This window comes from Schistocerca nitens, chromosome 6, assembly GCF_023898315.1.
Source record: "Schistocerca nitens isolate TAMUIC-IGC-003100 chromosome 6, iqSchNite1.1, whole genome shotgun sequence".
In the NCBI taxonomy this organism is placed as follows: domain Eukaryota; kingdom Metazoa; phylum Arthropoda; class Insecta; order Orthoptera; family Acrididae; genus Schistocerca; species Schistocerca nitens.
The window spans coordinates 591,784,160-591,810,097 of record NC_064619.1 but is presented as its reverse complement, the minus strand read 5'-3'; the positions used below and the strand labels follow the sequence as shown (position 1 = coordinate 591,810,097).

General features: G+C 42.0%; 1 protein-coding gene across 1 annotated transcript in view; it reads right to left on the bottom strand.

Moving 5' to 3' along the window:
- The window catches only part of LOC126263511 (lachesin-like), a 385,251-nt gene that overhangs the window by 64,915 nt on the left and 294,398 nt on the right, over positions 1–25,938 (bottom strand). Inside the window, exon 2 of the mRNA XM_049960604.1 lies at positions 23,198–23,294. Coding sequence (XP_049816561.1) covers positions 23,198–23,246 — 49 coding nt within the window. The 5' untranslated portion in view covers positions 23,247–23,294. The remainder of the gene's footprint in view (positions 1–23,197; positions 23,295–25,938) is intronic.

Genomic DNA, 25,938 nt, shown 5'->3' with positions numbered 1-25,938 from the left:
TCCTAAAACACTTTGATAAAGATCGTAAAGAGTGCTGGAAGCAAAAAACGGAGAGTCTGGATTTTAAGAGGTCAAGCAGAGAGGCGTGGAGCATCATGAGAAAACTAGGAGGAATTCGACTACCCACCCGAAAAGATACTGCAGTAACACAAGACCAGATTGCGAACAGAATAAGTTCTCTCTCCAAAGCACCCCCACACAAGCCACACACAAGAATGGTTAAGAAAGAGAAGCTTAGAAGCCTGAAGCAGAAGGCACCCAACAAATCAGTCTTCAATGTGGATAAGATCACTGCAGCAACCAAAGAAATGAAAAAAGCCAAAGCTCCAGGATTTGATGGGATACACCCAGAATCTATCATCAGTGTGTGAAACAGGACTCGTAGATGGCTTGCAAGTTTCTTCACCAATATCATGCTATTAGGGAACATTCCAAGAGCTTTAAAAAGAAAAAAATCATAGCTATGCTGAAGCCAGGTAAACCAGCGAACAAACCTGATAGCTGTCGCCCAATCGCCCTCCTGAGCTGCTCCTACAAGCTTTTGGAAAGAGTCATCGTCAACCGAATCGGTCCAAAGATTCATGAACTTATTCCCATCGAACAGTCAGGATTCAGCTGCGCAGACCAAGTGCTCAGCTTGACTACACAGATAGAAGCTAGATTCCAACGTCGCCTTAAAACATCAGTCGCTTTTATTGATCTTACAGCTGCCTACGATACAGTATGGAAACAAGAACTCTTGCACAAACTCGCCAGTGTTGTACACTGCCAAACCACAATCAGGCTCATAAACAACATGCTGTCTAAGAGATACTACCAAGTAATGCTTGGCAAGCTACTAAACAGACAGAAGAAAGGGCTCAATTTTGGCACCAATCCTTTTCAACTTGTATACATCTGACCTCCCTGAAACAGAGTCAAGGAAGTTCATCTATGCAGACGATCTGGCCTCGGCCACCCAACAGAGAGCTCTTGGTGAGTAGATCCTATTTGCAGATCTAAGCGCAATACTTCAAAAAGGGGAGACTGATAGCAAATCCAACGAAGACTGAAGTCAGCTGCCTTCACCTTAACAATAGACTGGCCAATGCGAAGTTGAATATCACCTTTAAGGGTCAGGTCCTCCACCACCAAGACTCTCAAAAATATTTAGGAGTGGCTCTTGACAGAACCCTATCTTACAGGAAGCACATAAAAAACACCGCAGCAAAGCAGAGATCACGCAATAACATCATACAGAAGCTGAGTGATACCTCATGGGGCGTCAGAGCTAGGACACTGGGATGCTCTACCAGGCAGCTACTTTCAATACACACAGAAAGTGGACAGAAATTTGGAAAACTATTGCCCATGAGGGCCGTCAGACCCTCCAAAGACCTGAGACAAGACCACCCAGTATGGAACTAACGCGACGTGCCTGGAAAACACCTTATTTGATCCGCACAGGCCACGGCATCGATGCTGAAAACCTCTACTGATGAGGAAGGGCTTCATCTTCTCTGTGTGACTGTGGAAATGAACACCAGACGATCTATTAAACAGGCTGTAGCAGAAGAGCCTACATGGGAACTTGGAAGATTTCTTTGAAGTGACAGAGGCAGCCCTTGAATGGATCAAAAATTAGACATTAATTTATAGACTTATTTTTTAAATTATAAATTACGGAAATAAAATATTTTTGTAAAATTATGTAACCCAAAATTGTTAGTTGTTGTTCTTATGTAATGCCATACGCTAAATAAATATAAATAAACAAATAATAGCTGCCTCTCTATCCAATATTTGCGATTCTGTGTACTCATGACGATCTATAATTGAAACTGTTTGTGAGTAAAACAATATTGATGTGGTATCTTTTGCGGCTTGCAGATATCGTTCCTGAATGCACCGAAACATGCGCCTTTCTTCTTGCGGGTAACGTAATTCCTGCGGATTATGATTCAAATACATATTACTCAAAATAATTGGATCGTTTACAAAAGACTCTGAAGCAAAAGCGACCAAGATTATCAAAAAAGTAAATTGCCTTTCTCCTGTAAATTTCGCCTGTTCACTCATTGTCTGTATCAGTGGTGGGATCAGCTCTTGAGCTACGAAACAGCTTCACATCAATCCGAAAACATCCATTTAGAATCACGAAACTTTTCTCTTTTTCATACCCCAAGGAATACGAACTATAAATACAGAGTATATCGGTGAATAATGAGGTTATCTATGATGTAAATGACTGTTACGACAAGTGGTCATTAATTTCCTGCGCTGAAGAAATAAGACTAGGTGGAAAGAGAGTTTCGGTAAAGAACGTCGTTATCTCTGCTGTAAACGAGTGAGGTTGGTCATTACAGTAACCACGATGTGCGCTAAGAGAGGCCTTTATGCTTTACTTTCGTAACAAGATGCTGGTTATGATGAAGACTCACTAGAGTAGAAACTTTAAATGTCACAAATCCACCAAATGTGATCAAGACATTCGTGAATAAAAGTGTATATCAAATACATCACGTGCTCCAGTTTGCCACTTCGACGTAATCTTAAGTAAAATGACTTTGTGGATATTGGAATGACCCTAATGTGCAAATGCAGAATGTATGATAGCCCATCAGGCCAGTATGCGAACAAGAACAAGGGATCGGGTGTGGAAGGGAGGAGGAAGTTCGCAGTTTGTTGCAATCCTTCATTCAGTATCCAACAGTGATCCACTTTACGCACCCAGATCGAGTATCGATATGGAGGAAAGGCCAGAGATATTCGGGGTTTATACTACTAAGTGATCTCTATACTACGTGGATGCAGAATTATGGTCTTAGAGTTTCCAAGCGCCATCCCCCACCTAGCAGTTGGCAAAAAGTTTCTATCGATCAGTACGTAATTGAGTATTTTCCAAACGGTGTTTTCTTATCCTGCAATCACTGAACGTATACGTGAAATTATGAAAGTGATTAACATTTCACAGACAATAAGACTATGTATGAAAAGAATCTTGCGCAAATTCTACGTGACTTCGTGTATTTGGCAATTCACTGTTGTGTTTGAGTAGATTCCCTCCCACAGAACCAAGAGATTTTAAAGAAACGGATTATTGCTGTGAAACGCAGCAGATTTAACCTTACTTCATGCAGTGTGCTTTTTGGAAACCATTTAATTATTAAGACCTGGAACTTCAATGAAACATCTCGAATGAGAAGCGATGCCAATACAGTACTTTATGATTTTATAGCATATTTTATGTCGACAAATAAAAATCACGGCGACATGTTTTTAGGATTTTGATTGAAAATAGTGCTGCATTAGATTGTGTGTGTGTGTGTGTGTGTGTATTTACTTACATAATGTTGAAATTTATCTGGGCTTATATTGATATGCTCTTCACTGGTGATGAATATTGTTTGCAATTTCACAGTATAAGAGCAATTCCTAATTTCTCTTAACTGTTGTTAGAGTATTTCCTAGAATGAACCTAATATTTTCGTCTTGTCTTTTATGTACGAGGGCGTGCTAAAAAGTAATGTTTACGATTTTCTTATGTGAAAACTCTTGAAGCTGTGTAAATAAACCAACCGTTATTAATATTGAACATCTCTTTGCTTCATATCTAAATATTTGCAGCCCTCTGCCGCTAGAGGACTACGAACTGTAATGTGTGACGTGGGGTTTTCTAACGTAACTATGTCGATGGTGAAAAACAGCGTGCTGTAATCGCTTTTCTAATTCGACGAGTTAGTCGACATATCGAGCACCTTCTTATTCACCGCAGCAATGTCAGACCACACACGAACGCTGCGACATTTGCAGCAATCCGACCCCTTTGATTCACTGTCAACGATTAGCCTGCATAAAGTACCAACATTGTCCCATCCGATTTTCATCTGTTTCCAAAACTTAGAGAGCACATTCGAGGACCTCACTTTGATAGTGACGAAGCGGGGCAAGCAGAGGTGCTCCGTCAACCAACTTCCTACAGTGACCGTGCCGACAGATTGGTCTATTGGTCCTTGAGAGAAATGTGTTCGTCGACAGGATAACTATGATGAGAAATAAAAGGGCAGACGTGAAGAATAAAGATGTAGGATACTAATAACATTTATTTAGAAAGCTTTAATAGTTTTGACATAAAAAATTCGTAGGCATTAATTTTTCAGCACGCTCTCATATTATCATTGATTAATGAATAGCAATATGAAAAGAATACCAGACCTCTGTGAAATGTACAAATAAATCAATCAGCCAATACAACTGAGAATTACCAAACACTTGATAAAATAACAGATGTGTTACTGCTCCTGACTGATATAGGACAGTGTGTTAAAAGCACTAAGAACTATTTTATTACGTTCAATATAAATAAGAATATGTAATACTAGCGTCCACATAAACAGGTAATTTGCACTAGTGACATATAATTTATTTGAATTTTTAATTTAGAAGTTAGAAACAGACAAGTATTACTTGTTCAGGTAGGATTACTTTTATTAGGTGTTCGTTTTGTGATCTGGTTTTGGGGTGGAGTATGAAATATGTGCTAGCAAACACACATCTACTGTGAAACGTAAACATTGCTGTTTGTTTGGAAATCTGTTTCATCACATGTTGTCTTAACCATAACTGTTGTTAATATTAACCATTACTATCATTAATGATTAACAGATTGGAAAAACTGCCAAAAATAATAGAATGTTTTCATGGTTCCCTTCATTATCAATGGCACTGCTCTCTCGGAAAAAAAAGAGAAGAACAAAGATGTCAGGCTACTGAAATTTGTATTCAGATCAGCAGAACGAGTGCAATATCTGTAACTGTTTATTTATTTCCGATTATAAACCTCTCATTGACTGAATGATAACGTGAGACAGGGAACTATCGAACTAACACAAGATAGTAGTACTTCTTTGAATGACCTCCATAAATCCAGAATGATTTCTGTTCCTCATAAGTTAAGAATTTTATAATCTGTCTCTGCTCCTGTAAATGGTAACAGGAAATCGACTAACTCAGTAATTATGAATGCGCAATTATTTCGTATATATAGTTTCATTTTAACTGAAGACATTAAATCACGTCGAAAACTACTCATAGGATCAAAAAAGTTATAATTACAGTTTGTTTGTCTCGGTGGCGGACATCCAGCGATACCATATTCGATCCGCCAATGCACACCGTGCGCAGGTGGTGGCGGAAACTTTGAAATCTTCAGTGGGAATCCCCGTTTTTTATTGCACATGGCGAATCTACGGAAAAATCTAAATGTGTTTTATCTGAAGTATTTTCTTCGTTTCGCCACAGATGGCGCTGGATTCGGATGAATGGAAATGGGTGCATAACGTAACTTACGACGTGGTGCTCAATGGCTCTTGAACATCTAATGGCATGTGGTAACTCGCCTCCATGCTGCGAGGGTAGGACAGGCCAGTATTTCCTAACTTATAATAGGAAACCTCATTCACAATGTTATATTACTCCAACATATCGAACAGGAGACTACTCGACGCGCCAGCGTGGCCATATACGGAACTACGACATATCATAACAGTATACTGTAACCTGAGCTCACGTATCGTGCAGACATGGAACAGACAGCGCCTCCAAACATTGCAATACTTACGCAGTGTTTATTGCCTGCACACCTACCTGTCATTTGGAGAACATACGTGCAAGTGGACGATGAATGTTGCAACCACAGAAGAGAAAACTGAAATGATCCTGATTTATGGAGAAATGGCTGACAAGACAGAGAAATTAGAGAAAGAAGGAAAATATGATTTGATGTACAAAGAAGCAATGGATTTGACATTTAGGGAAAAGAGAAACAACAATGGACTAAAGGAAGTAGAGGCAGCAGACGGTAAAATGGTGAGTGATCCCCAAGAAACAATGAGAAGATGGGAAGAATATATAGAATGGCTATACGCTGCAGACACGACACCAAATGAAGAAGACCTTGGGGTAGAAGAAGGAGGTAAAGTGGCAGATGATAACAAAGGAAATGCAATATTAACTAGTGAGATTAAGAATCTATGAAGGAGATGAAAAAATGGAAAGGCAATGGTAATAGATGATATTCCTGCGGAACTGTTAAAGTCATTGGAGATAGAAGGGAAAAGGGAGTTGATTAAATTATGTAATCAAATATACATGACAAGAAAATGGCCAAAGGACTTTACAGGAAGTATCTTAATACCTATAGCAAAGAAAAAGAACATAGGACAGTGAGCCTGATATCGCATGCAGCCAAAGTCTTGCTGAGGACGCTCAACAGAAGGCTATATGGAAAGCTGAATTGCGTAATAGGAGATGAACAACTTGGTTTCAGGAGAGGAGTGGGAATTAGAGAGAGATGCCATTGGGCTAATGGGACTGATAGGGGAGAGGTACATGGAGAGGAAAAGGAAGGTGTATAATGTGTTCATTGATCTTGAGAAGACTTTTGACTGTGACTGATGGAAATCCTAAGGAAACATGGAGTTGACTAGAGGGATAGACGGCTAATTAGAAATTTATATTTGAACCAGAGAGCAAGAGTAAGAATAGGTGGTGTGATGAGTGAAGAAACTGAACTGGGAAGAGGTGTAAGACAAGGTTGTTGTTTATCATCAACACTGTTCAATATATATCTGGAGGAAATTATTAGTGAAACTTCTGATGGAAGGAGAGGAGTTTGTATAGGGGGCAGGAGAGTGGAGTGTATAAGATTTCCAGACGACATGGTTGTGATGGCAGAGAGTGCAAGAGAGATAGAAAAAATGTTAGATGATCTAAACACAAAATTAGAAGAATATGAAATGACGATTAACAACAAGAAAGTTAAAAGCATGGTAATTGGAAGAAAGGGGAAAAAATGCTGTATGAAAATAGGGGAAGAGGAAATAGAGCAAGTGAATCACTTCAATTACTTCGGAAGTGAAATAATGGATGATACGTATTGCTCAACAGAAATTAGGAAAAGAATTGTAATAGCAAAAGAAGGATTCAAGAGGAAACAGAATCTACTTTGTGGACCACTAAACAAAGATCTGAGGAAAAGATTTGCCAAATGTTACATCTGGAGCGTTGCACTATATGGTGAGGAGACCTGGACATTGAGGAAGGAAGATGAAAGAAAATTGGAGACACAAGAGATGTGGATATGGAGAAGAATGGAAAAAGTTAAGATCGAGAAAGGAATGAAGAAGTATTAAGATGAGTTGGAGAAGAAAGAAACATGGTGAAAGTCATCAGAAAGAGAAAACGGAACTGGATTGGACATTGTTTGAGGAGGGACTGTTTAAGGAAGGAAAGAATAGAAAGATCGGTGTACGAAAAAAGGGGACGAGGGAAAAGAAGATATCAAATGCTGAACAATATCAAAGGAGACAAATATTCAGAAAAAACTAGCTATGGACAGACAAAAATGGAAGGGGCTTAACCCATGAAAGGACGTGCCGTAAGGCAGAATGTCATGCTACTACCACTATGGTGATTGTAGGAGAAATGTTGAGGCTGTTGTTTTGCGTCGTATGCCGAGCGTTTTCCAGAGAAAGCTCGCCTTCGATCTTTCGTTTAAAAGGTAGTGAACGCCTTTATGCGTGATGGCAGCATACAGACCGGCAAAAGGAAACGAAGGAAACGTATTACAGTAAAAGCGAATGAAATAGCTGTACTAGCTGCAGTGCACCACAACCCACGGGTAAGAGCCCGGAAATTACACCGTGATTCCGGTATCTCCGTAGGTTGCCTTGTCACAATACTGCATCGTCATACGCATCATCAATACCACGTGTCACTTCATCAAGAAATTCATAGCGGCGATTACAATGACTGGGTAGTGTTTTGTGAATGGGGATGTCGACAAATGCAGACGATCCTCACGTTCTTTGACGAGGAACTTTTTTCCCATGAGACTACATTCACAAACAAAGGTAGCGTTAACCGGAGTAACATGCATTACTGAAGTGTAAACAATCTTCACTGGTTACGACAAGTTGACCATTAACGTCTTGATTAGTTAACGTATGCTGTGACATCATGGGGAATAAACCCATTGGACCATATCTTATCGACGCACGTTAAATGAATGCAAATATTGAACGTTTTCAGAACAGGAACTACTGGTACTACTCCAGGATGTAGCCACGGACGTTCGACAATATATATGGTTTCAGCATGACGGTAGCCAGAGCACTACGTTACTGAAATACGGAAAGCATTAGCCCGCTAGATCGCTGGATTTGACGTCGCCTGTTTCTTTCTGTGGGGACATTAAAAAGATAAGGTGTACCATCAAGTGCCAACAGGCGGAGAAGACATGGTCGACCGCATCAGAAACACTTTTTCTGACATTCCCGCAGATATGCTTCTGTCCTGTGTGCGGTCATTTGAAAAGTGGATCACAAAGTATATTGAAGTTGGCAGTTGAAAAAAGAGACAGCATTGGTCGTATATTTTTTACTATTGCAAAATCGATTTTCTGTCACTGAGTGACCATCTTCAGTGGTAGAAGTTAAAAATTTTTTCACATTACGATCAGAGAGTACAACATAGAAAATGACAATTACATCTGCATATGAACATAACACTTGTTAGAAACAAACCTATATTGTATAACTTAAATTGGGATGCACTGTTGTCACTAAGCTTACGGCAATCACATAGACTGAGGTCGCTGTTTACCTGCACTTGTTCAGCAGACCTCGGTGTGACGGGACTTGACACGCCCTCTATGTGACATGTGTCACGTGAAGACATAGTGCTGGATATCGTGCATAGTCTATGTTTTATTTCTCTAAAGTACGATGTACATTTTGGTATAAGTGACACTATTACTTGTCCTTCCTCATGATGGTTTCTCGATGATTGATGTATACTACTTGTTCGCACCTTACATTTGCACGGCATTTTAATTATTAAGTAACGGCAGTTTCGTACTGTGATTATTTTTTAAATATTTGACTCCTTGGTATTAACGTTATTATTTTTTATATATTGACTCCTTGGTATTAACGTTTGTTACATAAATTACGAACGTTGTACTTTTGACTTCCCACGCCAGATGGTGGGTGTTACGTTTTTAAGAAAGACCTGTGTTGCGCCTCTTTTTATGTTGTTCATTTATTATTCTTTGGCATTATCTTTTGTTTTTTATATGTTCTGCACTCTAACAACTTATCATCGATCTATTTTATGTTTTATAGTTTATAAAAAACAATATGCCAATGTATTTTAGATATTCTCCTGCGTCTGCTATGTGTTGTATGTACATTTTAAATTTGAATTACTACACCATTCACACAAGTACAAGAGTTATTTAGTGTTAATAATTCGCAAAACCAATAATACTATGTCTTCACGTGACACATGTCACATAGAGGGCGTGTCAAGTCACGTCACACCGAGGTCTGCTGAACAAGTGCAGGTAAACAGCGACCTCAGTCTATGTGATTGCCGTAAGCTTAGTGACAACAGTGCATCCCAATTTAAGTTATACAATATAGGTTTGTTTCTAACAAGTGTTATGTTCATATGCAGATGTAATTGTCATTTTCTTTGTTGTACTCTCTGATCGTAATGTGAAAAAATTTTTAACTTCTAGCACTGAAGATGGTCACTCAGTGACAGAAAATCGACTTTGCAATAGTAAAAAATATACGACCAATGCTGTCTCTTTTTTCAAGTATACCTGTTATCTGGTCGTAGTGCACAAGACAACATGGAGTCGCCAATCAATAGAAGTTGGCAGTTCCACGTTTGAACTCTTACTCTAATTGGAAAAGTGGTGTAACGTTCGCTTCGAACCACGACCACAGTTCCGCGTCGCGTAGTACCCTGACCAGTATGTCGGAGGAACACAGCGTCGTGAACGGGGTTTCGCATTAGAAGTTATGAAATACCGGCCCTGTCCTACCCAAGCAGCTTGGAGGTGGGCTCCCACGTGACAGCGGATATTCAAGGCCCATTGAGTAGCATGTGGTAAATTACGATTGTGTAGCCCATTGCTGTTTGTCAGATTCCAGCGCCATCTGTGGCGGAACGAAGAAAATGCTTCAGACGAAACTTACTCAGATTTTGCCGCCGAATCGTAATCTGCAACACAAAACGGGGGTTCCAGTTGAAGGTTTCAAAGTTGCCCCCCGCCACCCACGCACTGGGTGGGGTGGCAGATCGAGTGCCGTATCTTTGATTGTTCCCCTCCAAGACAATCAAACTGGAATTATAACCTTTTCTGATCCGAAGTGTAGATTTCGTGATATTTCAATGTCTTTACTTGAAACGAACAACATGTATACAGTAGGAAATTGACAATGACTTGCAACAGTACATATTCCCAGAATCTACTATATCATTTTCTATGTACCCGAAATACAATATACCACATGTAATATGCAGAAGTGAACGTTTTCGTAATAAAAGCATGACATTAAATGATCTATTCAAAAAATGGCTCTGAGCACCATGCGACTTAACGTCTGAGGTCATCAGTCGCCTAGAACTTAGAACTAATTAAACCTAACTAACCTAAGGACATCACACACATCCATGCCCGAGGCAGGATTCGAACCTGCGACCGTAGCGGTCACGCGGTAGCAGACTGAAGCGCCTTTAACCGCACGGCCACACCGGCCGGCAAAATGATCTATTCGTAGAGATGCATACTCGAATTAGCATTACATATTGCACGTGTACTGTGAGTGTACATAAATGAAGATAGGCGATGCATAACTAAGAAGATATATAAAAAGGTACAGTATTTAACTTTAGACTGAGAAATAGGTGCTCATTCCTATTTCGATTTCCTCGTAAGCATTCCTTAAATATATCATTCCTAATTTTCTTCGTAGTAGTGCGCCTTAGCAGACGGTGTACAATAGGCATCTGGATTTTTTGTGACACTTGCCTTCACGAATTCCACTTACTTAAATGTTTGACTAATATAATAATATGACAATTTCTTTTACATTTTATATCGTTATTTTGAACAACAGTGGAATGAATAAGTAAAACATTGAGAAAATAAGTCCGAAGAAATTTTCTGACCAGCTTGTAAAACGCACAAATAATACTCGCGATATGTATCAAAACAACACAGTTTTTACTCTACTGCTCATAGCGTTCTTCTGCAGATATCTAGACTACACAGTGTTCAAAATCAAAAGGGCACGAGATACAAAAGTACTTTCTTTTGCATTATGACACTTCCTTTCTTGCGAAATTTCAATCTGGCGGCCTTCCAGCAAGACGATCTTTGGCCAGCACTCTCAAACAACTACAGTTCCACATCCAGGCAGTACAGAAATCATTGATACTACGGCAGAAGCTTGCTCCAGTGGATGGCGCCGCCGCAGCTGTGGGTATGTCACGTGGGAGAGTCAACCGACGCGAGAGTGCCCATAAATATTGAGGCTCCGCTCTTTTACGATGGTTGTCGCTATTCTTCAAAGCCTTCGAAGGAAAGAAGGAAGATTGGAATTTAACACCCCATCGACAATGAGCTCAATAGAGATAGAGTACTAGCCACGATTAGGAAAAGACGGGAAAGTAAATCGGCCCTATCCATTCAAAGGGACAACCCGCCATTTGTGTGATGCAATTTAAGGAAATCTTGAAAAACCTAAATTAGGTAGCCAGATGGGGATTTGAGCTGTCGTCCTCCCGAATGCGAGTCTAGTGTGCTGACCACTGCACTACCTCACTTGGTCTGAGTCTTAAATACGCACCATTCGTACTAGTCACTGACTTCGGCTGCGTCTATGCTTTTGGTTGGCATTGCTCCATTAACTGTGTGCCCACGCTTAAGACGACTTTTTGTGTGCTTTGGATTTTGCTTCTGGCTAGCCGTTCACTTCGTGAAATCCACCGTCGTTGACCACAGAACCACCTGGTTGCCCCTCTGGTCTCTGCGTCACCCTAATGCTGTTTTCTATGTATGCAGAGCATGACACAAATATGAGGATGAGAAATTTCTCCCATTGTAGCATGAATTCTGCGTTTCTAACGCTATCGGAGCATCAGTTGCAGCAACTACAGCTACAGCAAGAACAGAATGGGAATGCCAATAGCAACAGCAGAAATTACTTTTACCACTACAACAAAACCAGCAAAGGTTTAGAGCTGCGTCAGCATCATCTCAGCCTCCACCATTCGCTTACTTCGACGACGCAAAAGGTAGTTCTTAGGTCAGTCTATGTCATTTTGTTCTTCACAGAGGCAAGGTTAGTAATTGACCTCTGATGTCAGAATGCATTTTTACAGTATTCTTGAAACAAATTTTCCAAATGAAGCGAAAACTACACACGTTTACCTCTGCAGTTTAACTTTTTCTTATGTTTGTGGTTTGATGACTCTCAACCACGGTCACCAAACGAATACCCACAGATAGGGTCAAATTCAATCAGTGTGTTAACCAACAGAAGCAAACATACGTAGCGTAACCTGCTAACTTGCAGGACACATCAGCAGGTATCATTTATTTTGTAAACAGTATGGTGCATGGTACGCACAAACATTATCCGTCATGTTAATGTGCATCTTGCTGATAGAAAAGTTAGTGATAAGGATTTAGAGTCGTCTAATCCAGCACACACTTTGTTAGCAATTTCAACCTACGTTCTCAATTATTTGTTGGATGTGTCCCAATCTCTGTCTTCCTCTACAGTTTTACACTATACAGGGTGGTCCATTGATTGTGACCGGGCCAAATATCTCACGAAATAAGCGTCAAACGAAAGAATTACAAAGAACGAAACTTGTCTAGCTTCAAGGGGAAACCAGATGGCGCTATGGTTGGCCCGCTAGATGGCGCTGCCACAGGTCAAACGGATATCAACTGCTTTTTAAAAATGGGAACTCCCATTTTTATTACATATTCGTGTAGTACGTAAAGAAATATGAATGTTTTAGTTGGACCACATTTTTAGCTTTGTGATAGATGGCGCTGTAACAGTCACAAACGTATAAGTACGTGGTATCACGTAACATTCCGCCAGTGCGGACGGTATTTGCTTCGTTATACATTACCCGTGTTAAAATGGACCGTTTACCAACTGCGAGAAAGGTCGATATCGTGTTGATGTATGGCTATTCTGATGAAAATGCCCAACGGGCGTGTGCTATGTATGCTGTTCGGTATCCTGGACGACATCATCCAAGTGTCCGGACCGTTCGCCGAGTAGTTACGTTGTTTAAGGATACAGGAAATGTTCAACCACATGTGAAACGTCAATTACGACCTGCAACAAATTATGATGACCGAGTAGCTGTTTTAGCTGCTGTCGCGGCTAATCCGCACATCAGTGGCAGACAAATTGCGCGAGAATCGGGAATTTCAAAAACGTCGGTGTTGAGAATGCTACATCAACATCGATTGCACCCGTACCATATTTCTATGCACCAGGAATTTCATGGCGACGACTTTGAACGTCGTGTACATTTCTGCCACTGGGCACAAGAGAAATTAAGGGACGATGACAAATTTTTTGCACGGGTTCTATTTAGCGACGAAGCGTCATTCACCATAGCGGTAACGTAAACCGGCATAATATGCACTATTGGGCAACGGAAAATCCACGATGACTGCAACAAGTGGAACATCAACGACCTTTTCGGGTTAATGTATGGTGCGGCATTATGGGAGGAAGGATAATTGGCCTCCATTTTATCGATGGCAGTCTAAATGGTGCAATGTATGCTGATTTCCTACGTAATGTTCTACCGATGTTACTACAAGATGTTTCACTGCATGAAAGATTGGCGATGTACTTCCAACATAATGGATGTCCGGCACATAGCTCGCGTGCGGTTGAAGCGGTATTGAATAGCATATTTCATGACAGGTGTATTGGTCGTCGAAGCACCATACCATGGCCCTCATGTTGACCGGATCTAACGTCCCCGGATTTCTTTCTGTGGGGAAAGTTGAAGGATATTTGCTATCCTGATCGACCGACAACGCCTGACAAGATATGTCAGCGCCTTGTCAATGCATGTGCGAACATTACGGAAGGCGAACTACTCGCTGTTGAGAGGAATATCGTTTCACGTATTGCCAAATGCATTGAGGTTGACGGACATCATTTTGAGTATTTATTGCAGTAATCTGGTATTTACAGGTAATCACGCTGTAACAGCATGCGTTCTCAGAAATGACAAGTTCACAAAGGTACATGTATCACATTGGAACAACAGAAATAAAATGTTCAAACGTACCTACGTTCTGTATTTTAATTTAAAAAACCGACCTGTTACCAACTGTTCGTCTAAAATTGTGAGCCATTTGTTTGTGACTATTACAGCGCCATCTATCACCAAGCGAAAAAAGTGGTCCAACTAAAACATTCACCTTTCTTTACGTACTACACGAATATGCAATAAAAATGGGGTTTTCTATTTATAAAAAACGCAGTTGATATGCGTTTACTTATGGCAGCGCTATCTAGCGGGCCAACCATAGCGCCATCTGGTTTCCCCCTTCAAGCTAGACAAGTTTCGTTCTTTGCAGTTTTCCCGTTTGTCACTTATTTCGTGAGATATTTGGCCCGGTCACGATCAATGGACCACCCTGAATAGCGCCCACTAGTACCACAAGTAAGTTATTCAGTGATATCGTAACAGACGTCCTACGATCCTGTCCCTTCTTTTTGTCATTGTTTTCCATATCTTTCTATCCTCGTCGATTCTGCGGAGAACCTCCTCATTCCTTACCTTGTCAAATCACCTAATTTTCAACATCCTTCTGTAGCACCACCTCCCAAATGCTCCGATTCTCTCTTCTTCCAGTTTTCCCACAGTCCATATCTCACTGCAACCCAATCCTATGCTCAAAACGTACATCCCCAGAAATTTCTTCCTCAAATTAATACTCGCGTTTGATTCTGATGGACTTCTCTTGGCCAGGGGTGTTCATTTTGTCATTGTTAGTCTGCTTTTTATATCCTCCTTACCCGTCCTTCATGGGTTATTCTGCTGCATAGGTATCAGAATTCTTAAATTCATCTTCTTGGTGATCCCCTATTCTGATCAGTTTCTCGCTGTTCACATTTCTGCTACTTCTCATTACTTTCGCCTTTCTTCGATTTACTCTCAGTTCATATGCTACAGTCATTCCATTAGACATGTCCTGTAATTCTTCAGCACTTTCACTGAGCACAGCAATATCATCAGCGTCTCGTAACACTGATGTGCTAACAACTGTCAAAACTTACGAAGCAATGGCGTCACAGTACGTTATGTTTCACGATAATTCCGTGTCAACTTTTTCTTAGTAGTACTAGAACCGTCGTGTTCTACGATCAACTGATGACAGCCAGTCAGTATCTTCATCCAATTTATCGAGCACATAACTGTCCAATTGTCCGGCAAAACGGAATTCAGTAGTTAAAGCAGTAGTTTGCGATCAGCTGCCCCGCAACACTGATAGGCACGCACGAAAGAAGCGCTGAGTTCGCCGTTAGCGTGCTCCAAAGCGATCGGAAGCTCACACAAAAAAAAAAAAAAAAAATGGTTCAAATGGCTCTGAGCACTATGGGACTTAACATCTATGGTCATCAGTCCCCTAGAACTTAGAACTACTTAAACCTAACTAACCTAAGGACATCACACAACACCCAGCCATCACGAGGCAGAGAAAATCCCTGACCCCGCCGGGAATCGAACCCGGGAACCCGGGCGTGTGAAGCGAGAACGCTACCGCACGACCACGAGATGCGGGCGAAGCTCACGCAAAGTTTTACTCCCTGTCGTTGTCAAATATTCCGAGAAAAGTTAGTGAAACCAAATCATATGAAGACTGCAGCCCGACGTCGCTGTCCGTTCCGTGGCGTTACCTGTTTTGCTGCCGGAAATTGGGGCATCTCACAAGAGTGCCTTGGCGGCGGGAGACAACGACGAGCGCCGCCGGCACACCGCACGCTAATTTGCCGGTGCCAGTAGCAGCAGCAGCAGACGGGATGCAGAAACTCATGTTCCAGCTGGAAATTAATGGAGCGACGGCAGAATTCCATTTGGACACAGGCGCGTCCTTGTCTCTTATTAATGTTGACACGGACCGACCGGAGCGTCGGCTCCCCAGAGCTGCCGTATCCTCAGAGATAGTCGACCCCGTTGCGGGGTCAGCTCGTAGTCCAAGCTAAATATAATAACATAGATCACCAACCAGTCCTGCAGGTAGTAAATCCTTAGACAACTACCAACATTTTTAGCTTAAACGCTTTTGCTCTTTATGGCTTCCAAATTCAAGACGAAATAAATCTATTTTCACCTGCGACTCCATTCAAGACACTTAATACCATATATACGCATATGGTTGAATCTGCATTGGGTTTTTCAACACGGTTTCAAGCCCACGTATTCTTGAAGCACATCTAGTGTCTTTCGTCATACACGATCAAATTAAAGAGGAACTAGACAGTTTCCAAAGTATGGGACTGACGTCCCCTATATCTTCTAGCCATTGGGTCTCATGGTAGTAGTTAAGAAGCCAAGTGGATCACTTTATAGTAATTTTGAGTCTCACTTCAATGCTCAAGCTTATGCATTAATATTTCAGCATCATCTTCTTCGGACCCGCTAGCTGAGTGGTCAGCGAGAGAGAATGTCAATCCTAAGGGCTAGGGTCGATTCCCGGATGGGTCGGAGATTTTCTTCGCTCAGGGACTGGGTGTTGTGTTGTCCTAATCATCATCATTTAATCCCCATCGACGTGCAAGTCGCCGAAGTGGCGTCAAACCGACAGACTTGCACCCGACGAACGGTCTACCCGACGGGAGGCCCTAGTCACACCATCATTTACATCTTCCTTTCAAGGATTAGGCTAACTCACAAACAAAATGATCCCCAATCCATATGTGGCATACAGCAAACCAGTACTAAAATAATCCCCCATCTATTTCGAGTCTTTCCTCTTCTTTCATTCGAGCTGTAGTCCAGCAACTTCTGGCAAATTCTGCGATCTGGCATTTTCATGCGGCGTCTCTAATTTTCACGATATTTTTGAATTTTTCGTTTATCTTGAAAATATTTATTTGTGTTCTAAAATTTTCATTTCTAGTCATGTCTCGTCTTCAGTAATACTGCCTCCTCCATATACACTTCACCTCTGCTGCTTGACTTTTTTTTTCTCTAATGACACCACATACAGCTTCGACTTTGTGCATTTCATTTTCAATATGAGACTCAAAATCAAAAATTTATAGCACAGCATAAGTAAGAGATTTAGAGATTTGTTCTAAAACTGAAATATCCTAAACAATTTTTCATCTGATTGGGTATTTTCCTCGAAATGTCATTGTTTGACATTCATTAGTAGATACCTTTAAGTAATATTTCTTGCATATTTCGATCAGACGTTGTACCGATCTTCGGAGATCACCTTCATTCTTTTGAAAAAGAATCAGCAAGCACATTCAGGTATTTCTCATTCTGTACCTTAATTCTTTTGTTGGCGGGGGTGCTGAAAAGCAATGCCTCCGAATTTTGTATTTGAAATCTCTTAAATCTTTTCAAATAAAACAAATGGTATTAACATCCAACATCGTTATACTTCATGTGTACCTGTTTGCAGACCCCTGCCTCTATAGGGTTCCGAATTATAGCGTGTAACATGGCGGTGTGTAAGGTAACGAAGAGGGTGCATGACAACTGCATGTTGTAATCGAGTTTGGAATTGGAGAAGTTCGTCCACAAGTGAAGTACCCTCTTCTTCAGCACGACAATACCAGGTGACTCTCGAGCGCAGCGACTGTAAAACAATCCGATGCCTTGGCTTCACTGTCATCGATGATCTTCCGTACAGTACCGACGTGGCTACATCCGATTTTCTTCTGTTTACAGGTTTTAGAGGACTTCACTTTGATAGTGATGAAGCGGTGCAAGCAGAGGTGAGGTTGTAGATCCGCGAACAGAGTCAAGTATTTTACAGTGACAGTATCAACAAACTGGTCTCTCGTTCGGAGAAATGTTTTCGCCATCGCGGCGACTATGTTGATGAATAAATTTGTGTACATGAAGAACGTAAACATGTAGATTGTTAACAATGTTTTTTATTTAAAAAGCATTATCAGTTTTCACATACAAAATTCGGAGGAATTACTTTTCAGCACGCCCTCGAAGATGTGTATCCAATTCCTAGGCACAGGAATTATCAAAAATGGCTTGGGGCCACTGTTTTTCCAAGACAGAGCTCGCAGAGGCCCATTTTAAATTACATGTTAAGTATCAGACATAACTGTTTTTAATGACTAACAGCCTATTCTTGACGTATCATTAGACTGTCATTTTGAGTCGGCAGTGCTCCCACAGTATGTAAGTCATATGAGGTGTGTGAAAAAAGTAATGAGACTGATCTTCTAGCCTTAAAAGTTTTAATTTTTTTCAAACAACAATTTTGTCCCCTTCTAAGTAGTTCCCTTCGGCAGCTACAAACCGGCGGTGTCCTTGTTCCCAGTCTTGTTGCAGTGCTGGTACGGCCTTTAACACGTCGATCACACTCTCCGGAGTCCCAAAATTATATATTTTTAAGACCTTTTTTTCCATTTCGGGAATAGTGAAGATCAAAAGGACTCCGACCAGGTGAAGAGGGCGGCTGTGGAACAGTAGGAGTACCTTTTGAGTTGAAAAATTTCCTTTGTCATGGTGCAGCATTCACTTGTGTGCTACGTCGCGTCTCTGTTAATTCAAGCTCTTCCTCCGCCATTCAAGGATATCTTCGTAAAACACTTGGTTGACAGTTGGTCCTGTATGAATAAATTCATTATGAACGATAGCCCTATCGTCAAAGAAGCAAATCAGCTTCGTTTTGATCTTTGATTTGCACATTCGAGCTTTTTTCTGTCGAGATGTCTCACTTTGCCGTTTTGTCTCGTAATGGCACCTAGAAATCCAGTATTCATCACCTGCCATCACACGACTGAACTATTCATGGTCATTGGCAATCCTCTCAAGAAAATCGACCCACACGTTTCTTCGATTGTCCTTTCGCTCAGTTGTGAGGTTTTCTGGCACCAGTTTGGGACAAACCTTTTGCATGTGCAGAACTTCTGTCAAAATTTGATATACAGCGAAATTGTATAACAGGCCACTCATTATTCTTCTTGTTAAACGTCGGTCTGATCTCACAAGAACACGCTCACGTCAGACATTTTCGTTGTGTTTTGAAATGGAAGGTCTCCCTGAGTGATGTTCATCTTCAATGTATTCCCGGCCTTCCAAAAGTGATTTCTGCCAGGGAAAAACTTCTGCTCTTGATAAGGAATGTTCCCCATACACCTGTTTCACCTTTTCGAAGGTCAGAGTTAGTGATCCCCAAGTTTAACACAGAAACTGTTATACCGGAGCCTAGGTAGCCACAGAGGGCCAGCACCCCATATTACACCACAGAGGACGAGATTGTCTATGCCCAAGGCGTACCGAAAGCACCATGGTAAACACCGGCTATTTACAGGGTGTTTCAAAAATGACCGGTATATTTGAAACGGCAATAAAAACTAAACGAGCAGCGATAGAAATACACCGTTTGTTGCAATATGCTTGGGACAACAGTACATTTTGCAGACAAACTTTCGAAATTACAGTAGTTACAATTGTCAACAACAGATGGCGCTGCGGTCTGGGAAACTCTATAGTACGATATTTTCCACATATCCATCATGCGTAGCAATAATATGGCGTAGTCTCTGAATGAAATTACCCGAAACCTTTGACAACGTGTCTGGCGGAATGGCTTCACATGCAGATGAGATGTACTGCTTCAACTGTTCAATTGTTTCTGGATTCTGGCGGTACACCTGGTCTTTCAAGTGTCCCCACAGAAAGAAGTCACAGGGGTTCATGTCTGGCGAATAGGGAGGCCAATCCACGCCGCCTCCTGTATGTTTCGGATAGCCCAAAGCAATCACACGATCATCGAAATATTCATTCAGGAAATTAAAGACGTCGGCCGTGCGATGTGGCCGGGCACCATCTTGCATAAACCACGAGGTGTTCGCAGTGTCGTCTAAGGCAGTTTGTACCGCCACAAATTCACGAAGAATGTCCAGATAGCGTGATGCAGTAATCGTTTCGGATCTGAAAAATGGGCCAATGATTCCTTTGGAAGAAATGGCGGCCCAGACCAGTACTTTTTGAGGATGCAGGGACGATGGGACTGCAACATGGGGCTTTTCGGTTCCCCATATGCGCCAGTTCTGTTTATTGACGAAGCCGTCCAGGTAAAAATAAGCTTCGTCAGTAAACCAAATGCTGCCCACATGCATATCGCCGTCATCAATCCTGTGCACTATATCGTTAGCGAATGTCTCTCGTGCAGCAATGGTAGCGGCGCTGAGGGGTTGCCGCGTTTGAATTTTGTATGGATAGAGGTGTAAACTCTGGCGCATGAGACGATACGTGGACGTTGGCGTCATTTGGACCGCAGCTGCAACACGGCGAACGGAAACCCGAGGCCGCTGTTGGATCACCTTCTGCACTAGCTGCGCGTTGCCCTCTGTGGTTGCCGTACGCGGTCGCCCTACCTTTCCAGCACGTTCATCCGTCACGTTCCCAGTCCGTTGAAATTTTTCAAACAGATCCTTTATTGTATCGCTTTTCGGTCCTTTGGTTACATTAAACCTCAGTTGAAAACTTCGTCTTGTTGCAACAACACTGTGTTCTAGGCGGTGGAATTCCAACACCAGAAAAATCCTCTGTTCTAAGGAATAAACCATGTTGTCTACAGCACACTTGCACGTTGTGAACAGCACACGCTTACAGCAGAAAGACGACGTACAGAATGGCGCACCCACAGACTGCGTTGTCTTCTATATCTTTCACATCACTTGCAGCGCCATCTGTTGTTGAAAATTGTAACTACTGTAATTTCGAAAGTTTGTCCGCCTGAAAATGTACTGTTGTCCCAAGCATATTGCAACAAACGGTGTATGTCTATCGCTGCTCGTTTAGTTTTTATTGCCGTTTCAAATATACCGGTCATTTTTGAAACACCCTGTACATACAAGATAATGGGAACAAATATTCCGAGCACTACTTCCTGCAGAGAAAGCTCTAACCACGGCCTGCAGGAAGTATCACTACACCAACACCTGACTGGTTGGAGACAGCTATTTAGGGGCTAGAGCCAGCCCCGAAGTACTGATCGCGCCAGATGCCGACCTCGTGTACTGCGACCATTGAAGACTACGTCTTCGTCTCTGAATTGGACCGTTACTAGTGTGTGTGTGTGTGTGTGTGTGTGTGTGTGTGTGTGTTACCACGAACCTTTGTGGAAAATTAGAAGTGCACTTTAGTTTGCCTAAATTAGGAGACTTTTACTGGCATCGTTATTGTTACCTTTCGTTTGTTTTTCTGTCATCAACCTTGTGAAATTACATCAATAAAAGTTGTGTTTGTGAAAAATTGCGAAGTGTCAGTCACAACACAAACTTGATGGCATAACGTTCCTCTAAATTTCGCTGTATCATTTTCGCTGCATCATACTCTGACTGATTATCTGGAAGGGATGAATGCACCAGGTCTACACAAGTAGAATTACACAGCATTGCCAGATCGCTCGAAGTATTGTAAGTCTCATTACTTTTCTCACACACCTCGTACCTTGAACAACTCTTCCAAGCTATCCCCAGTTGGGTACATTTTTTGTATGACCTGATAATTACAATGATCACATTTGGGCTGCGTTCTCGTCTCGACAAATAGGGTTTCTTTAGTTAAGTGTAAAGTACCGACGATATACGAGGGTCACTCCAAAAGGAATGCACACTATTTTTTTAAATCCATTTTTTATTCTACATGTTTGAAAGTTTTACAGGGTGTTGATACATCCTTTAGGAATAATATTTTCATTTCTCCACATAATTTACATCCCTCTCAACTGCCTTACGCCATCTTGGAACCAGCGCCTGTATACCCGCACGGTAAAATTCTGGACCAACATGTTGGAGCCACTGTTTGGCAGCGTGCACAAGGGAGTCATCATCTTCAAACCTTGTTCCATGAAGAGAGTCTTTCAGTTTCCCAAAGAGATGATAGTTACATGGAGCCAGGTCATTACTATAAGGTGGGTGTTTCAGTGATGTCCATCCGAGTTTTGTGATCGCTTCCATGGTTTTTTTTGACTGACATGTGGCCATGCATTATCGTGCAACAGCAAAACATGCTGCTTTTGCCGATTTGGTCGAACACAACTCAGTCAAGCTTGAAGTTTCTTCAGAATTTACGATGGTTCCACTTGGCATGATGTCCACAAGCAACAGTCCTTCGGAATCGAAAAACACCGTAGCCATAACTTTTCCAGCAGAAGGTGTGATTTTGAATTTTTTTTTCTTCGGTGACTTTGCATGAGCCCACTCCGTTGATTGCCTCTTCGTCTCTGGTGAAAAATGATGGAGCCATGTTTCATCACCTGTCACAATTCTTCCAAGAAATTCATCTCCACGATTCCTGTACTGTTCCAAAATTTCGCTGCATACCGTTTTTCTTGTTTCTTTGTGAGCCACTGTCAACATCCTGGGAACCCACCTGGCACAAACTTTTTTTAACGCCAACACTTTCAGTATTCTGCAAACAATTCCTTCCCCTATCCCAACGTAGAGTGCCAATTCGTTAACTGTGTTGCTTCTGTCAGCAGTCACCAATTGGTTAACTCTTTGCACATTGTCTGGAGTGTGTGCAGTACTAAGACTGCCGCTGCGTGGACAATCCCCAATACTGCCGTGCCCGCTTTTATTACATAACCTGCTTTCCCACCCACTAACTGTACTGTGATCGACAGCAGCATCTCCGTACACCTTTTTCAACCTCTTGTGGATGTTTCCCACTGTCTCGTTTACACAGCACAGGAACTGTATGACAGCACGTTGCTTCTGACGAATTGCAAGTGTAGCAGCCAACTTGAAGACATGCTGTGACGGCGCCACTCACGGGAACAGGTTGAACTAAGTTTGAAAACAAGCGGGAAGGATGTATCTACACACTGTAAAACTTTCACACATGCAGAATGAAAACTGTATTTTTGCGAATATAGTGTGCATTTCTTTTGGAGTGACCCTCGTATGTTAGTTAATGAAGGGCATACGCCACATACATGGACGCAATCACTAATTTACTAGCTTATAAGAACGTGGACCTTGATAACAGAACTAATGCTATGAAAAAGAGATGCCCTGGATCACAAAAAGCCAGACACACCTCCTGCCTATATAGACTCGCTGCAATACAGTGTTAAGCAGTCGTGTGCACTCACCTGCTACTGTGGCGAGGGCAGCGGCCAGCAGGGAGAGCAGCGCCCACATCACGGCTCGCGGCCTCGCGGAGTGGCCACCAGAGGCGCGCCGGTCATGCTGCGAACACACCAGGCAAACGAACCAGTCAGCGCACCTGCTCCCTGCCTGAGAGACAGTCATAAGCATCGACATCATCTGGTCTGGTTACGACAGGACACAATTACACAGAGAATCACAGATTTGTGTAAATAAAAAGCGTCCAATATTTCTGTTACAGATAGTAGGGCTAAAAATTAGGGAAACTCTCCTATAAAGAGATAACGAGAACGTTTTACTTCCATACATTCGAACAACGCTTATGGGACCAAAAAGTAAGTTAATAGAAATAAAAACAAAAAAGTGTGAGTATGACGCACGTCTGAGGGTTTCATGCAAACTAAATTATGTATACTGTCGCAGAAGAAGCTGACAAGGGAACCTCCCCATCGCACCCACCTCAGATTCAGTTATAAGTTGGCACAGTGGATAGGTCTTGAAAAACTGAACACAGATCAATCGAGAAAACAGGAAGAAGTTTTGTGGAACTATGAAAAATAAGTAAAGTATACAATTTGAGTAGTCCATATGCAAGATACGCAACATCAAGAACGGCGCGATCTCAGGAGCGCAGTGGTCCCGTGGTTAGCGTGAGCAGCTGCGGAACGGGAGGTCCTTGGTTCGAGTCCTGCCTCCGGTGAAAAGTTTAATATTTTATTTTCAGTTGTGACAAACTCTTACGTTTTCATCACTTTTTTGGGAGTGATTATCACATCCACAAGAAAACCTAAATCGGGCAAGGTAGAAGAATCTTTTTACCCATTTGCCAAGTGTACAAAGTTAGGTGGGTCGAGAACATATTCCTGTCATGTGACGCACATGCCTTCACCAGTGTCGTATAGAATATATCAGACGTGTTTTCCTGTGGAGGAATCGGTTGACCTAAGACCTTGCGATCACATGTTTTCGGTTCCCATTGGAGAGGCACGTCCTTTCGTCTACTAATCGCACGGTTTTGCGGTGCGGTCGCAAAATACAGACACTAAACTTATTACAGTGAACAGAGACGTCAATGAACGAACGGACAGATCAGATTTGCGAAAATAAGAGATTAAAATTTTAACTCGAGGGCGGACTTGAACCGTTGACCTTTCGATCCGCAGCTGCTCACGCTAACCACGGTACCACGGCGGTTTTGAACTGAGAATATCCTAGATGTTGCCTATCTTGCACATAGACAATTCAGTCTGTATATTTTTCTTATTTTTTCATAGTTCCATACAACTTCTTCCTGTTTTCTCGATTGATTTGTGTTCAGTTTTTCAAGGCCTATCCACTGTGCCAACTTATAACTAAATCTGAGGGGGGTGCGATGGGGAGGTTCCCTTGTGAGTAGCAGCGTGGTGTAGTGGTTATGATACAAAACTGTTTCATAGAGAGTCGTGAGTTCGCAACTCAACTGAACTGTAAAATTTTAATATCTATATTCGGTTCGAGTACATTCTAGAAGTATCCACAAATGTTAAAGGATCATTGCTCTGGAATGTTCTGTAACTGTATACAGGGTGTTACGAAAAGTTACGGCCAAACTTTCAGGAAACATTCCTCACACACAAATAAAGAAAAGATGTTATGTGGACATGTGTCCGGAAACGCTTAATTTCCATGTTAGAGCTCATTTTAGTTTCGTCAGTATGTACTGTACTTCCTCGATTCACCGCCAGTTGGTCCAATTGAAGGAAGGTAATGTTGATTTCGGTGCTTGTGTTGACATGCGACTCATTGCTCTACAGTACTAGCATCAAGCACATCAGTACGTAGCTTCAACAGGTTAGTGTTCACCACGAACGTGGTTTTGTAGTCAGTGCAATGTTTACAAATGCGGAGTTGGCAGATGCCCATTTGATGTATGGATTAGCACGGGCAATAGCTGTGACGCGGTACGTTTGTATCGAGACAGATTTCCAGAACGAAGGTGTCCCGACAGGAAGACATTCGAAGCAATTCATCGGTGTCTTAGGGAGCACGGAACATTCCAGCCTATGACTCGCGACTGGGAAAGACCTAGAACGACGAGGACACCTGCAATGGACGAGGCAGTTCTTCGAACAGTTGACGATAACCCTAATGTCAGCGTCAGAGAAGTTGCTGCTGTACAAGGTAACGTTGACCACGTCACTGTATGGAGAGTGCTACGGGAGAACCAGTTGTTTCCGTACCATGTACAGCGTGTGCAGGCACTATCAGCAGCTGATTGGCCTCCACGGGTACATTTCTGCGAATGGTTCATCCACCAATGTGTCAATCCTCATTTCAGTGCAAATATTCTCTTTACGGATGAGGCTTCATTCCAACGTGATAAAATTGTAAATTTTCACAATCAACATGTGTGGGCTGACGAGAATCCGCACGAAATTGTGCAATCACGTCATCAACACAGATTTTCTGTAAACGTTTGGGCAGGCATTGTTGGCGATGTCTTGATTTGGCCCCATGTTCTTCCACCTACGCTCAATGGGGCACGTTATCATGATTTCATACGGGATACTCTACCTGTGCTGCTAGAACATGTGCCTTTACAAGTACGACACAACATGTGGTTCATGCACCATGGAGCTCCTGCACATTTCAGTCGAAGTGTTCGTACGCTTCTCAACAACAGATTCTGTGACCGATGGATTGGTAGAGGCAGACCAATTCCATGGCCTCCACGCTCTCCTGACCT